The sequence below is a fragment of the Talpa occidentalis genome, unplaced genomic scaffold (assembly GCF_014898055.3).
Source record: "Talpa occidentalis isolate TD23 unplaced genomic scaffold, MPIMG_talOcc4v2.1 talOcc4.7, whole genome shotgun sequence".
Taxonomy (NCBI): domain Eukaryota; kingdom Metazoa; phylum Chordata; class Mammalia; order Eulipotyphla; family Talpidae; genus Talpa; species Talpa occidentalis.
In genome coordinates, this window is record NW_023605083.1 from 14244071 (window position 1) to 14257386 (window position 13316).

Consider the following 13316-nt stretch of genomic DNA (forward strand, 5'->3'; position numbering starts at 1 on the left):
TTTTAGTAATCACCATCTAAGCCAGGCTTAGATATGGATTTCCATTCTCCTTAATCACTTTAACACCTCCCTTTCACTCTACGTTTATTCTCACCTCTTCGTCTGTTTAAACTATGCCATTCATTTGAATGCCATCTCTTCTCTCTCAATGACTCTCATTCTAGACCCAAATATATTGCCTTCCCACAACTAATAAGCTAATAGTGAGCTGCACCTTCTACGAACTCTGACACTTAAAGTCTGTACTTTATCATCCAATCTTTAAAATTGTTCATGATTTGTCTTCTTGTTCTATAACCATTGTGCATATTTTCTAGAAGGTCACATCAAGTCACATATTCTTCTATCTCCTAAAGTTTATATAGAGCACTGATAGGAATAAATGTGTTGGATAAAATAATAATGTAAACAAGATTATAACATAAAACCCAATCTACTTTTAAGTGTTCACATACCTACAAAACAAGTAATTGACACGTTATCTCCTTATTAAACTAAATCCAAAAACTTTTATCAAATTATTTTAAGAATGTTAGACTTTGCTTTAAAGTTATAATACCAACATTTTTATATGAAAATTGATTATTTATTATTAAGTATAAGAGCTAGTCACTATACCATGCTAGTCACTTTCCATGTGTTTTGTGTTATTTCTAATTCCAACAGCACCTTTTAAGTAACCTTATTATTCTAGTTTTCTCTCCTGTTTCCTTTTTAAAAAATTTGTTTATAGGGACCTCCCTGGTGGCGCAGAGGTTGAGCGCTGGGTTGCGAAGCTGCCCGCAGCCTCTGCAGTGCTGGTTCAATCCCCGGCTGCTCCCCGGCCATTGCAGGAGGGTCCCACATGGCGCACAGACCTCTCCTGCCGCCCGCTGCTCCCCTCAGCAGTGTACTTCGGTCCTTCTGCCTGCTCTGCTCCCTGCTCTGTCTCTGGTGAATTCTCTCACCCTCCCGCGCTTCTGACTGTACCCAGTGCTTGTATAAATAAATAAATAAATCTTTTTTTTAAAGAATTATTTATATATTTTTTACATCATTTTTCATTTTTAAACAATGTTTGCTTCCCCCCCTCAGGTGTAGTCCCCATAGAATTTCCTTCACTAATTTACTTGTGTACCATCACCATAGTCCTCTGTGCTCCTCCCTCCCTCCCTCTGATCCCTCTCCTTTCCCCTTCCCTGCAGGATTTCTCTGGTTTGTAATTGTCTGGTTTTGTTTTGTTGTGTTGTGTTTTGTACTGTTATTATTTTTTTCCCCTGATGTCTTATTTGGTTCCCCTATATTCCTCCTATAGTGAAAACATCCCGTATTTTTCTTTTTCTTCTGAGTTATTTTACTGAACATAATTCCTTCTAGCTCCGTCCATGTTGCTGCGAATGACATTAGTTTATCTTTTTTGATTGCTGAATAGTATTCCATTGTGTATCTATATCACCTCTTCTTGATCCAGTCATCTGTTTTTGGGCATTTGGGTTGCTTCCAGGTTTTACCTATTATAAATAGTGCTGCAATAAACATCAGGGTACAGGTATTTTTTTGAATCAATGTTTTTGTGTCCTTTGGGTAGATCCCTAGGAGTGGAATTGCTGGGTCATATGGTAGCTCCATTTTTTAGTAGACTGAGGAACCTCCAGACAGCTTTCCATAGTGGTTGGACCAGTTTGCACTCCCCCAGCAATGTAGGAGAGTTCCTTTTTCACCACATCCTCGCCCACATTTATTGTTATTAGTTTCTTTGATATGTGCCATTCTTAGTGGTGTAAGGTGGTATCTCATTGTGGTTTTGATTTGCATTTCCCTGATGATAAGGGATGCTGAACATTTTTTCATATGCCTGTTGGCTATTTGCATTTCCTCTTTGGAGAAGTGTCTTTTAGGTTCTTCTGCCCATTTCTTGACTGGATTGTTTATTTTTGTTGAGTGTTGTGAGTTCTTTGCATATCTTTGTGATCAATCCCTTATCAGCTGTAATACCAAAATTCTTTTTTTTATTTTTTTTTTTTAATTTTTTTTTTTTTTTAATAGAGGCATGTTTTATTTATTTATTTATTTATTTGTTTGTTTTGTTTATACATGCACTGGGTACAGTCAGAAGCGCGGGAGGGTGAGAGAATTCACCAGAGCCAGAGCGGGGAGCAGAGCAGGCAGAAGGACCGAAGTACACTGCTGAGGGGAGCAGCGGGCGGCAGGAGAGGTCTGCGCGCCATGTGGGACCCTCCTCTGGTGGCCGGGGAGCAGCCGGGGATCGAACCGGCACCGCAGAGGCCGCGGGCAGCTTCGCAACCCAGCGCTCAACCGCTGCGCCACCGGGGAGGCCCTGTAATACCAAAATTCTTAAAACACATTTATTTAGATTATTATTTCAGACTCCAAACCCAGTATGTGTTGATATTTTGCCAATACTTTAAATATTCATTTTGCTTATTAATGATTAATCATTATTAGTTATCAGTGACCAAAACCTAAATATAATCTTTGAATCATAAATTTCCTACCACAAGAGCCTAGGATTTTGTATTTGAAATCACAATAAATGCTCCATATTTACATACAGAATTGTCTTAAGAATTAAATTATATCCCAAATTAATACTTTATTGATGCATGCAATATTTCAGTAAGCAGGAAGTATTAACTTTATACCTTTTTTTTACTATTAATATATCTAAAATAACCATAATTAGTCTTAGTCCAATGACATAGCTTAACCACAGCATAACTAACAAGCTATGTATGCTATTCTTCTAATGTAGAGAAATTAGTTTACCATGAATCTTTCAAACAAACATATCATGCAATCTGAGTCATGAAAATACAAACTTGCATTTTAGACCTTCAGATATTACTGATTATAGGTGGTTCCACATCTGCTGGAAAGGAGACTACTCATATTAACCCTATTTAAAATTAATAATAAATAATAATATATCAGATATAAGTTTTTCTAGTGGTTTAGCTATTACTCAAATTCTAAAATTTTCAGTCAGAAATAGAAAGGAAGGAAAACTAAAATAGTTGAAAGAACATTGCTACCAGTATTACTAAAAAGGCTAATGATGAGTTTTTCATAGTGAAATCAAATCACAAAGAGAAAAAAATTAAGATGGAAATATTCACCAAGAAATTCACCATAAATAATAAAAAATCCATCAAAATATATATTAATTTACTACATCATTAAATACAGATTGATAGTCTCTGTATCTGAATAAAAGAAAGACAAAGAGAAATATATTTTGTTCCTAGATGGTTTAATAGGATTTATACTATGAAGCATTTCTGAACATTTATTTTTCACTGTATGTTTCAAGGCCATAAAAGAGGGAATCATACCTGTTTTAGTAATGACTTCCTGTAACTCAGCCATGGAGCTGATTATTGCAGAAAGAAGGTCAGAACTTGTAAGCCAACTGAGCGCTTGCAAACAACGTAACTGTTCCTTTTGATGCTCTGCAAAAATAGAAAAATATCCATTATACAATGCGAAAAATATTAAAATCCATATTTAAAAGTCATAATAATGTTTCACCATTTAACACATTTTGTAAGCCAAACTTTGTCTTATGTGGAAAGTCTACAAGCAAACTATTATGATTGATTTCATTCATTTATTTTATATATAACTGTTAACTGACATCAAAGGAAAGAGAAGGAAATTTTATTTAGTAATATTTATATTAGTTAATAGCTTCCTTTTTAAAGTTAAAAATTAAATTCATTGTTTCTTCAGAATAGTTAAGTAGTCCAAAAATGTTAGCTAGAAATTTCACATTTGTCTCATTTTAATAAAAGTTTCACTCTGATTACTTTATACTTACTCAAAGAAAGTAAAAATAAATTATACTGCTAATTAATTTTAAATAGAGCAGTTTCTGGATTGACTTCAATTTAAAAATCACTACATACATTCTTTACTGTGAAGAGGATTCAAATATAATAAAGTTAGAAAGAGTTGAAATCATACATATTTACTACTTTTTTATGTTAGTGGTTATAACAAAACACCAAGAACCTTATACATAAAAATACATTTTTTTTTTTTCTCATTTCTTTTTTTTTTTTTTTAATAAATTTTATTGTTATATTCCCCATACAATTGCAGCCCCCCCATTCTGACCCCAATCCCTCCCCTCCCACCCCCGCCCCCCTAAAAGTGTCTCTGGTTCATAGTTTTTTGTTGATTTTGATTTTCACTTTCTTATAGTTATTCATTTTCCTGGTCCCTTATTTAAGTTTTCTAGATTCCTGCTATGAGTGAGACCATCCGGTATTTTTCTTTTTCTTTTTGGCTTATTTCGCTGAGCATGATCCCTTCCAGCGCCATCCATGTTGCTGCAAATTGCATGTGTTTATCTTTACATAAAAATACATTTATCCACATACCTATTACCTATTATATGAAGCTATTACATTATTTGACATATTACATAATTTTTAAAAATTTTTGCATAATGATCCAACATATTTACATTTTATATCACTTATGCTCAATATATAGTTTAAAAAGCATAAATTATCTTACTTGGAAATTTGTGCTTGTCTTTGGGCTCTCCGGTACACACTAATATACTTATGCCTTCTTTGAAACTCTCCATCCAGGTAAAAAGAGAAGCACATGACTGGCCCAAAATCTTGAGTCTGTTTGCTGCCAAAATTGCAATAGCACCTTTGCGGAATACACGTATCAATCCTTTGAACGGTTTTCTCTTCATCTTGGCTTCCTCTTGCTTTTTTTCCTCTACAGTTGACAAAGTGTGGGCTAAGGTTCTAACTTCCAATTTGAATAACTCAAAGGTGTTGACCTGCTCCTGGAGAAAATCTCTCTGTGTAGACAAAGCACATGATCGGCTATAGAGAGGATATAAGGCACCAGCCATCAACGCACAGGCTGCCAACAAGGATGTCTGTTCCCTTTGAGTCTGTGATAGCATGGTTTTGAAGCGTGAATTTTCAAGAAACAACTGTTCATGTGATTTCTCAATACGGTTCAATTTTTCCATATTTTTTTCAGCAATTTCTTGAAATTTCTATGAGAGAAATCAAGTTTGGTCATGAAGCAAATGAGCATTTCATTAATTCCTCTGTATAAAGAAAAAACAAACTTGCTGATAATTACTTCTACTTTAAAAGATTCATGTTCTCAAATATCCAAAAAGTACATATGATTGAGCAACACAGGGCCAAACAGCTTAAATTTGAATGTTCACATTGATTTTCAAATGCTTTTACATTAAAACTTTATATAATGTAGAACTTAATTTCATATACAATTATGCTTACATACACATATTTAGAAAAAGAAACTTCCTCCTTCCATTCCTCAGTAACTTTTATTTCCTGCTTTTAAACAAAAATCACACTTCCAACAGAAACTTTCCTTTATATAGGAAAAAGGAAATTTTTTACCAAAATAAGCAAAGGGTTAATCAATGATAAGTCATACGACTTGAGTGTGTGATACTGACTAGATGAAAAAGAGCTGAATCTCACAACATACTGTTTTATTTCATTTTCTTTCTTACCTCCTTAAAATAGAAAGCTGTACAAATTATGGCTCTGGTGGTGAGAGAAAAACTGATTATGAGCTAGAGCTCAGCAGTTCTTCTACCCTTTTCTTCTAATCAAGATACTTTCAATGCAAAACTTAATTTACAACAAAAGGAATTTTTTATAAGATTTTTTTATAGTCCCCATACAATTGCACCCCCCTTATTTTGACCCCAATCCCTCCTCTCCCTGCCCTCCCCATAGTGTGTCTCTGGTCCACAGTTGCTTGTTGATTTTGATCTTTTCTTTATTATTGTTATTCTCAAAAAGAAATTTAAACTGTAGGCACCATACATTAATTTCTAGTAAATAAACTAGCTCTCTATAAAATCTTACCCCTAATCACTAAGAAACTTCTGAAGTAGAGTATATCTTAAAAAGATAACACATCACAATGTTCTTTAATGATTCACTTATCATTCAATAAGCATTCATTCATCACTCACTAAATTCCAAGTGCTAGAAAAACATACAAGTAAATCAATTATTGTGGCCTAATACAATGACAGAGCTATGCCAGATTGCCAGAGGTGCACAAATGGATGTTAGCACAAGATGATGTTGAAGGCTTGTGGAAAATATGAATACAAGTAGGAATGAGGTTTGTAATAGAAAGAAGGTATTAAAACCTGCTCTACCAATATGGAGGCTAATCAATAACTACACTACAATAATTTAATCTAATCCTTACAATCAATGGTGATTTAACATCTTCAATTGTATCTTTATTTGGCCAAGTTAACGTCTATGACTTGGCCATGATCACTCTTTTTTAAAAGTAGACAAAGGGAGTTCAATTTGAATAGGGGTCACTTAGAAAAATCATGCTCTGTAAATATATGATAAAGTGCTGTCTTCATTATCTAAGAATTCTTTGGAGCATTAAGGATAATACTTCTCTTTGTGTTATTGTTTCAGACTGCACTCTATCTAAAATTTATTATTGATTTCTGGCAGAGGTTTATGATGAGTATGTGTCTGATTCAAGAATAACCCACTGAACAACTGAAAGAATCAAAGGCATTTCTAAAATTTACATTGGCAGGAAAATCTCAAAGGTGCTCAGACTTGGAACAAACCACACACACTCTTGAACTATTCTGCAAGATTTGGGTGTCAAAGTCTACCATGGACAATGACTGCTGATAGGTAGTAATCAAATGAATTCAAACTCATAGAAACATATTGCTTAGGAAAGTAATTCCTGGGCCAAGACCAATTCTGAAACTAGGGGATGAAGTTTCCCAAAGCTGGACAGTGACTACAAGGAGAAATTCAGCGGTTCAGTCCTGAGTACAAAAGAGTAAAAGAAGTAGTAAGAGGCCACTCTCTGAAGGAGTCAAATTTTTGGGTGCTTTCCCTTGAGCAGAGGAAAAACTGCATTTTTAAATATGGTTTTAAATATTTTCTAGTATATTTTAATTTCCTCCAACTCTTCAGAAAGTCTGATACAGGGGTCTCCCTGGCAGCACAAGGGGTTAAGCATAGCACTATGAAGCTATCTGCAGCCTTTGCTGCACAAGTTCTATCCCAGGTCAGGGAGCTACCTACATGGCACAGCAGACTTCTGTCTCGCCTGCTGCTCCCCTTAGCAGTGACTTCGGTCAATCTGCCTGTTCTATTCCCCACTCTGTCTCTGATGAATCCTCTCACCTCCCCCCCCAGCATCTCTGGCCTGTACCCCAGTTCTTGTAGGCATAAATAAATAAATCTTTAAAAAAAAGAAAGAAAGAAAGGATGGGCTGTGTGGTTTTGGGACAACTGGATGATATTTTGGGAAAAAAAGATAAAATTTGATTCACACTTCACATCTTATACAAGAGTCAATTAATTCCAAACAGACCATAAATCTACTTGTATATGGTATTAGAAGAAAACATAGGTAAATTACTTAACCTCAGTGTAGAGATAAGATTGCTAATTATGATTTTTTAAAAAAGATATGTAAAAAGGACTGATTAGAAGGAAAAAAATCCATACTGAGAGAAATGATTTATTCTCAAATTTTCTAATTTATTCCTGTTAGAACCCAAATCTCAGTGGCTACTATGGGACCTTACATTTCTCTTTTTTAATGGGAATAGCTTGGACATAATAGTGCTTAATATGTTCCAGGCACTTTTCTAAATGTCCTACACACACACACTTTAATCCTCACAACTCATCTATAAGGAAGGTAGTTTTACAGATAATGAAATTGAGGCTTATACAAATAATGTTGTTGAGGTTTAGAAAGGTTAAATAATTTGCCCAAAGGTGTTCATAAAGTTAACCCAATCCTGTTGTCCTAATCTTATCATTGCCTTTAGTGAACCAAGGTTCTCCCCTCAAGTCACAACATTCCCACATGTCTCTCCTACAAACACTTTGCCTTCTTCCACAATTCTCAACCAACTTGATGAAAAAAGAGAGAATGGTCTGCACTTTTAATCCAGACATTAACCTCATGGCCACTTTTCAGAGTTTCACTACATTCTCCAGCCACCCCGGTTCCTTTCCTTCCAACTCCCTCAGTACTATTCAAATTCTAACTTTCAGAGCCTTTAATCCCTACTTACTAGTTTCATGTGTGTACACCTGCTCTTCCTCAAAGACAACAGAGTTAGTTCCCAGAGGCCAGGAATTATTTACTACAGTGACTGTCACAGCATTCTATCTCCTATAGGTATTTAATAAATATTGAATAAATTAAATAATCCTTTTTAAAAATCTTCCTTTGTGCTTAGCACTGTTTTACTCATAATAGCACTGAGTAAACACCCAGTGAATGAAAATCTTTACAATGTAAAGAGAAAAAAATTTCAAATATAGTTTGAAAATTATTAGCATGTTAGAATTCTGTTTTAAATTAATTTTTCTATTCCCTGAGAACTGTCAGAGATATTCCATTATTTGCTGTGAATTATGCTTTTTTTTTAAGATTTATTTATTTATTTATACAAGCACTGGGTACAGTCAGAAGCATGGGAGGGTGAGAGAATTCAACAGAGCCAGAGCGGGGAACAGAACAGGCAGAGTGATGAAATACACTGCTGAGTGGAGCAGCAGACGCAGCAGGAGAGTCTGTCGCGCCATGTGGAACCCTCGCCGGCAGCCGGGGATCGAACCGGTGCTGCAGAGGCTGCAGGCAGCTTCGCAGTCCAGTGCTCAACCACTGCGCCACCAGGGGAGGCTTGGGAATAAAATTCTTTTTTTTATCACCTCTGCTTTGTGAGTTCTTATTCTTATTTTGACAAAAAGCAAAGCAAACTGGAATTTAATGGCACATAGACATCAAAGTGCTCCATTCAAAATGTCTTATTTTTGTAAGTTATGTATCTTGTCTTTTTATACAGTTCCTCAAAAAGTTAAATATAGAGTTACCATATAACATAGCAGTTCCATCATGGGGTCTTCAACAGAACAGAGTTCTCCACATCATTAGAAGGAGAATAAGTGTGTCAATACCAACAAGATGCTTGATTTGCTGACTGTTAAAAGTATTACCACAGACTGTTGCAAAGAAGCATCTCTCTCAATTCTATCTGTCCATATTTCCCTTCCTTTGGCTTTGCAAATCTAGGCAACATAACCCAACATGGCTCCAAACTCTTCTATGAAGCATACTCAACTTTTGACCAGTCCTCTTCTAAGTTTATACCATTCTTTTGACAATTATGTACAGCCTTGTGATATATCTTATATTATTTCATGTACTGAATTTTACACTTTGTGATGAAAAAACTAAGTATTATATTTCTGTAAGCACCACAGCATGAAACATAGTGTACTATATATGTGGTGTATAACATGCAAAGTAATTTGGTAATGTTAACACATTATGTGAAAGTTGTCTATTTTTTACCCACAGTATCAAATTTGCAAATAATACACTAAATATTTAGTTTCTCAGGAAGAAAAAGGCCTAAGAGAAATAAAAGAAATGGCACTTTTTAGCGTATTCACACATTTTGTTTAATTATTAATCAAGAATCACTTGGAAATATGAGTACAACAAATAAGTTGTGTTGTCATTAGCCCTATTCTCAGAATTTCTTATGTACAAAAATAACATATTTTTTAAATATACAATATTCACCATGATGCAAAAATGGCTGGAAGAAGAGAATGATGTTTTAAAATATTACATAATATTTGCTTTGTAGCATCGAAATGCCTAAGAAGGTGCTAAGTATTTTACACCTATTTCAATTCTAACATTGTTTCTAAAACTTCCTCAATAGAAAAATAAGCAGCTTCGGTTCTCAGTTTCACTTTTATAAAACTGAAATGATGTATAAATGACCATGTATGTTGTGGGATTTAAGTAAGAGGAGGCAGACAAGGGTACTCGAAAACATCAAAAAAAAATTATCAAGCACTATATACATTTTGAATTGATATTGCTAATAAGAAAAACAATTTGTAAAGCAATTATCTGAAATTAGTCAGAGGAAGTTCCAATATTTCATTAAAGGTGCCCGTAACCACTAACTTACAATCCATGAAATATGGTATACACAGATTGTGTATAACTCCCTGTGAATCATTCAGGCAGGCATGTATATCCATCTCTTCCAGCAATATAAACAAGCTGTACTTTATCTCTGACTGTGGAATTCAATTAAAAACATATAAAGTTTCAACATCTAGCGATACTTTTATGACTAACCTAGAATTTTTGACAAGTATACTCTTAATACCATGATATAAGAGGATTAAAATGCAATACAGCAATGGAAAACCTGATTTTCTTTAATTTTTATTCTCCATTCTTAAGTCACTTGATTTTACTAAAATATCAAATAAATCTAGAGCATTTATAATAAATATTGCATTACAATAAGGATTAATCACACTTAACTGATAATTTAAAAAATTACTTCTAGAAAGGAAGTTCTTGTTTCAGTAATTTCATCTTTTCAGATAGAAAAGAAATAAGAACATAAATACTAAGATTACAAAAGCAAAGTTACTAAGTGCAATGTAGTGTGGCACTACGCCCAGATACTTCAATGAACATAGATGCCTGAGATTTATTTACATGATGACTCCAAAGTATTTAAATTTAAGAATTATCCAACCATGTGGCTAGCATATTTTACTTAATGCTAAAAACGTGCTATGATGCTAAAATCAAACTTCTATTGTACAAGTTTCATTTATCAAATAGTATTTCCACTAATTATCTTAAGCTTATACATTCAAAAGTCTTTCAAATAACTGTACCATACTTTTTCAGATAAAAGCAATTCAAATCCAAAAAAAAACTTTTAACTACCTGTTTTTACTAGGAACTTCTTTACAAGAAAAAAATATTATACACAGGGCTTTACAGATTAGCCATTTGATTTCCAGCAGATGGACTCTATTAATGGTTACTTTTATCTGGCACCAAATATCTTCTACAACCCACAATCCTATCAAAACAACTGTGGATTTTCCCCTTCATCTCCTTATCAATCTAATTTTTGAAAAATGCATTGACATGAAATGAAAATATGTTTTATTCAGTTTTGGTGAAAAAGCAGAGATACGAAATTAATCATAACAAAATTTCATAAAATAAAACTCATAGATCCTATAATATGCATTATAACAAAAGTTTACCAAATTTAAAACAGAGGGCCTCCATGGTAGCGCAAGGGGTTAAGACGCAACCTATGAAGCTATGCTCGGCCACTGCAGCACGAGTTTGATCCCCGGCCAGGGAGCTACCCACATGGTGCAGCAGACCTCTCCTGTCTCGCCCGCTGCTCCCCTCAGCAGTGTGTTTCAGTAGATCTGCCTGTTCTGTTCCCCACTCTGTCCCTGGTGAATCCTCTCAACCCCTGACCTCTGGCCTACACCCCAGTTCTTGTATGCATACATAAATAAATCTTTAAAAAAAAATTTAAAACACAAATGAATTGCTGCTGTGCATTCATATATTTTCATGAAAATTAAAATATATATGTAAATACTATGCCAATGTATAGTATTAATGTTCTTAGGAATGATGAAGATGATGCATACATATGGATCAAAGCTGAGTGCTACACACTCTTATTAGAGAAAAATCTTCAGCGAGAGCTTCTAAAATGCTAGCATTTATAATGACTTATTCCCTTACTTCAGAAAATGAGCTGCTATGCCTTAGAATAAAGAACTGAGTTCAAAACACTGACAAAAAATGAAGTGGGTAGATTCGCTCTATCTGATTTAAGACTTACTAAAAAGCTACAAAAATCAAATCAGTGTAATTTGGGGGGGAAATACCTAAATAAAGGAACAGACAAGAAAGTCCAGAAATAGACTCATTCAAATATAATAAACTGATTTTTTACAAATGTACAAAGGCAATTCAGTTGGAGAAGGATAGTCTTTTCAATAGTACTAGAATAAGCAGATATCCATAGGTTTAAAAAAAAGGGCATTACCTCACACCTCATACCTTTGTAAAAATTAACTCAAAAAGGATCATATACCTAATGGAATACCTAAAACTAAAAGATATCCAGAAAAAAACACAGGAGGAAATCCTGTTGACCTTGCACTGGCAAAAAATTCTTAGATATGACAACAGAAGCACAATCCATACAATTAAAAAAAATTGGTATATCATACTACATATAGAAATGTAAAACATTTGCCATGAAAGACTGTTAAAATAACAGGAGAAAATATTTGTAAATCACATATCTGACAAATGTCTTGTATCTAGAATTTATAAACAACTCTTAAAATTCAGCATTATGAAAACAACCCAATTAAAAACTGGGCAAAAGATATGAACAGAAAATTCACCAAAGAAGATACAAATATATGAAAAAATACACAACATTATTCAGTAGGTAAAATGAAAATTAAAAGCAAAATGACATTCCACTACATACTTATTAGAATGGCTAAAAAGGAAAAGAAAAAAATGATGAAAGCACAAGCAGGCACAGATGCAGAGGAATCAGAACTTGTTTACATTATTGTTAGTGAGAATGCAAAATAGTACAGCCACTTTGGAAAACAATTTAATAGCTTCTTATAAAGTTAAATATGCACTTACCATATCATACAGATATCAGACTCCTAAGTACATATCCAAGAAAAATTAAAAACATATAGTTACACAAAAACCTATCCACAAATGTTTAAAGCTTCTTAAGTCATAATTGCAAATAAATAAAATCAGAGCAGAGGCCCATAAGCAAATATCTGTATTTAAAAAAAAAAAAAGTGGTATGTCTATATAGTGGAATATTACTCAAGAATAAAAAGAAGCAAAATAATGATACATTATAACATTACTAAATCCCAAATACATTTTGCTAAGTGAAAAAAGTCAAACCCAATAGGATATGTAGTATATGAGTTCATGTATATGCCATTCTAGAAAAAGCTAAGCTGTAGTGATCGACAATAAATCAGTGGCTTCCCTCTATGGCTATACTGTTTTTTCACAAAGGGACTAAGGCTAGTCAATAAGGAAAGGAAAGTTATTGAACAAATAAATGTGGGGGAAAGTGAACTTCAGCCCCCACCTAACATCACAAACAAAAAGAGTATGACATGAATTACAGGCCTAAACCTAGGCCTGTAAACTAAAACTATAAAACTTCTAGAAGAAATCATAAGAGATTACTGTCATAACCTTTATGTATATAAAGATTACATAAATATTCCAAAATATAAAAATACCAAAAGGGAGAAAGACTTATAGGTTGGACTACATCAGAATTTGGAAGCTTGTAATGATCAAAAGAAACAAAAATATTAAAAGGCAAGTGAGAAATTAAAAGAAAGTATCTGCGTATA

The 13316-nt window shown here is 33.9% G+C and overlaps 1 protein-coding gene across 7 annotated transcripts in view; it reads right to left on the reverse strand.

The window, feature by feature from the left end:
• CCDC171 (coiled-coil domain containing 171) overlaps positions 1-13316 on the reverse strand; it is a 255246-nt gene that overhangs the window by 130712 nt on the left and 111218 nt on the right. For all 7 annotated transcript variants that reach the window (XM_037495466.2, XM_037495468.2, XM_037495465.2 and 4 more), the window contains exons 18-19: positions 4522-5026; positions 3333-3449 (exon numbers count right to left, since the gene is read on the reverse strand). In XM_037495466.2, the coding sequence (XP_037351363.1) occupies positions 3333-3449; positions 4522-5026 (622 nt within the window). The remainder of the gene's footprint in view (positions 1-3332; positions 3450-4521; positions 5027-13316) is intronic.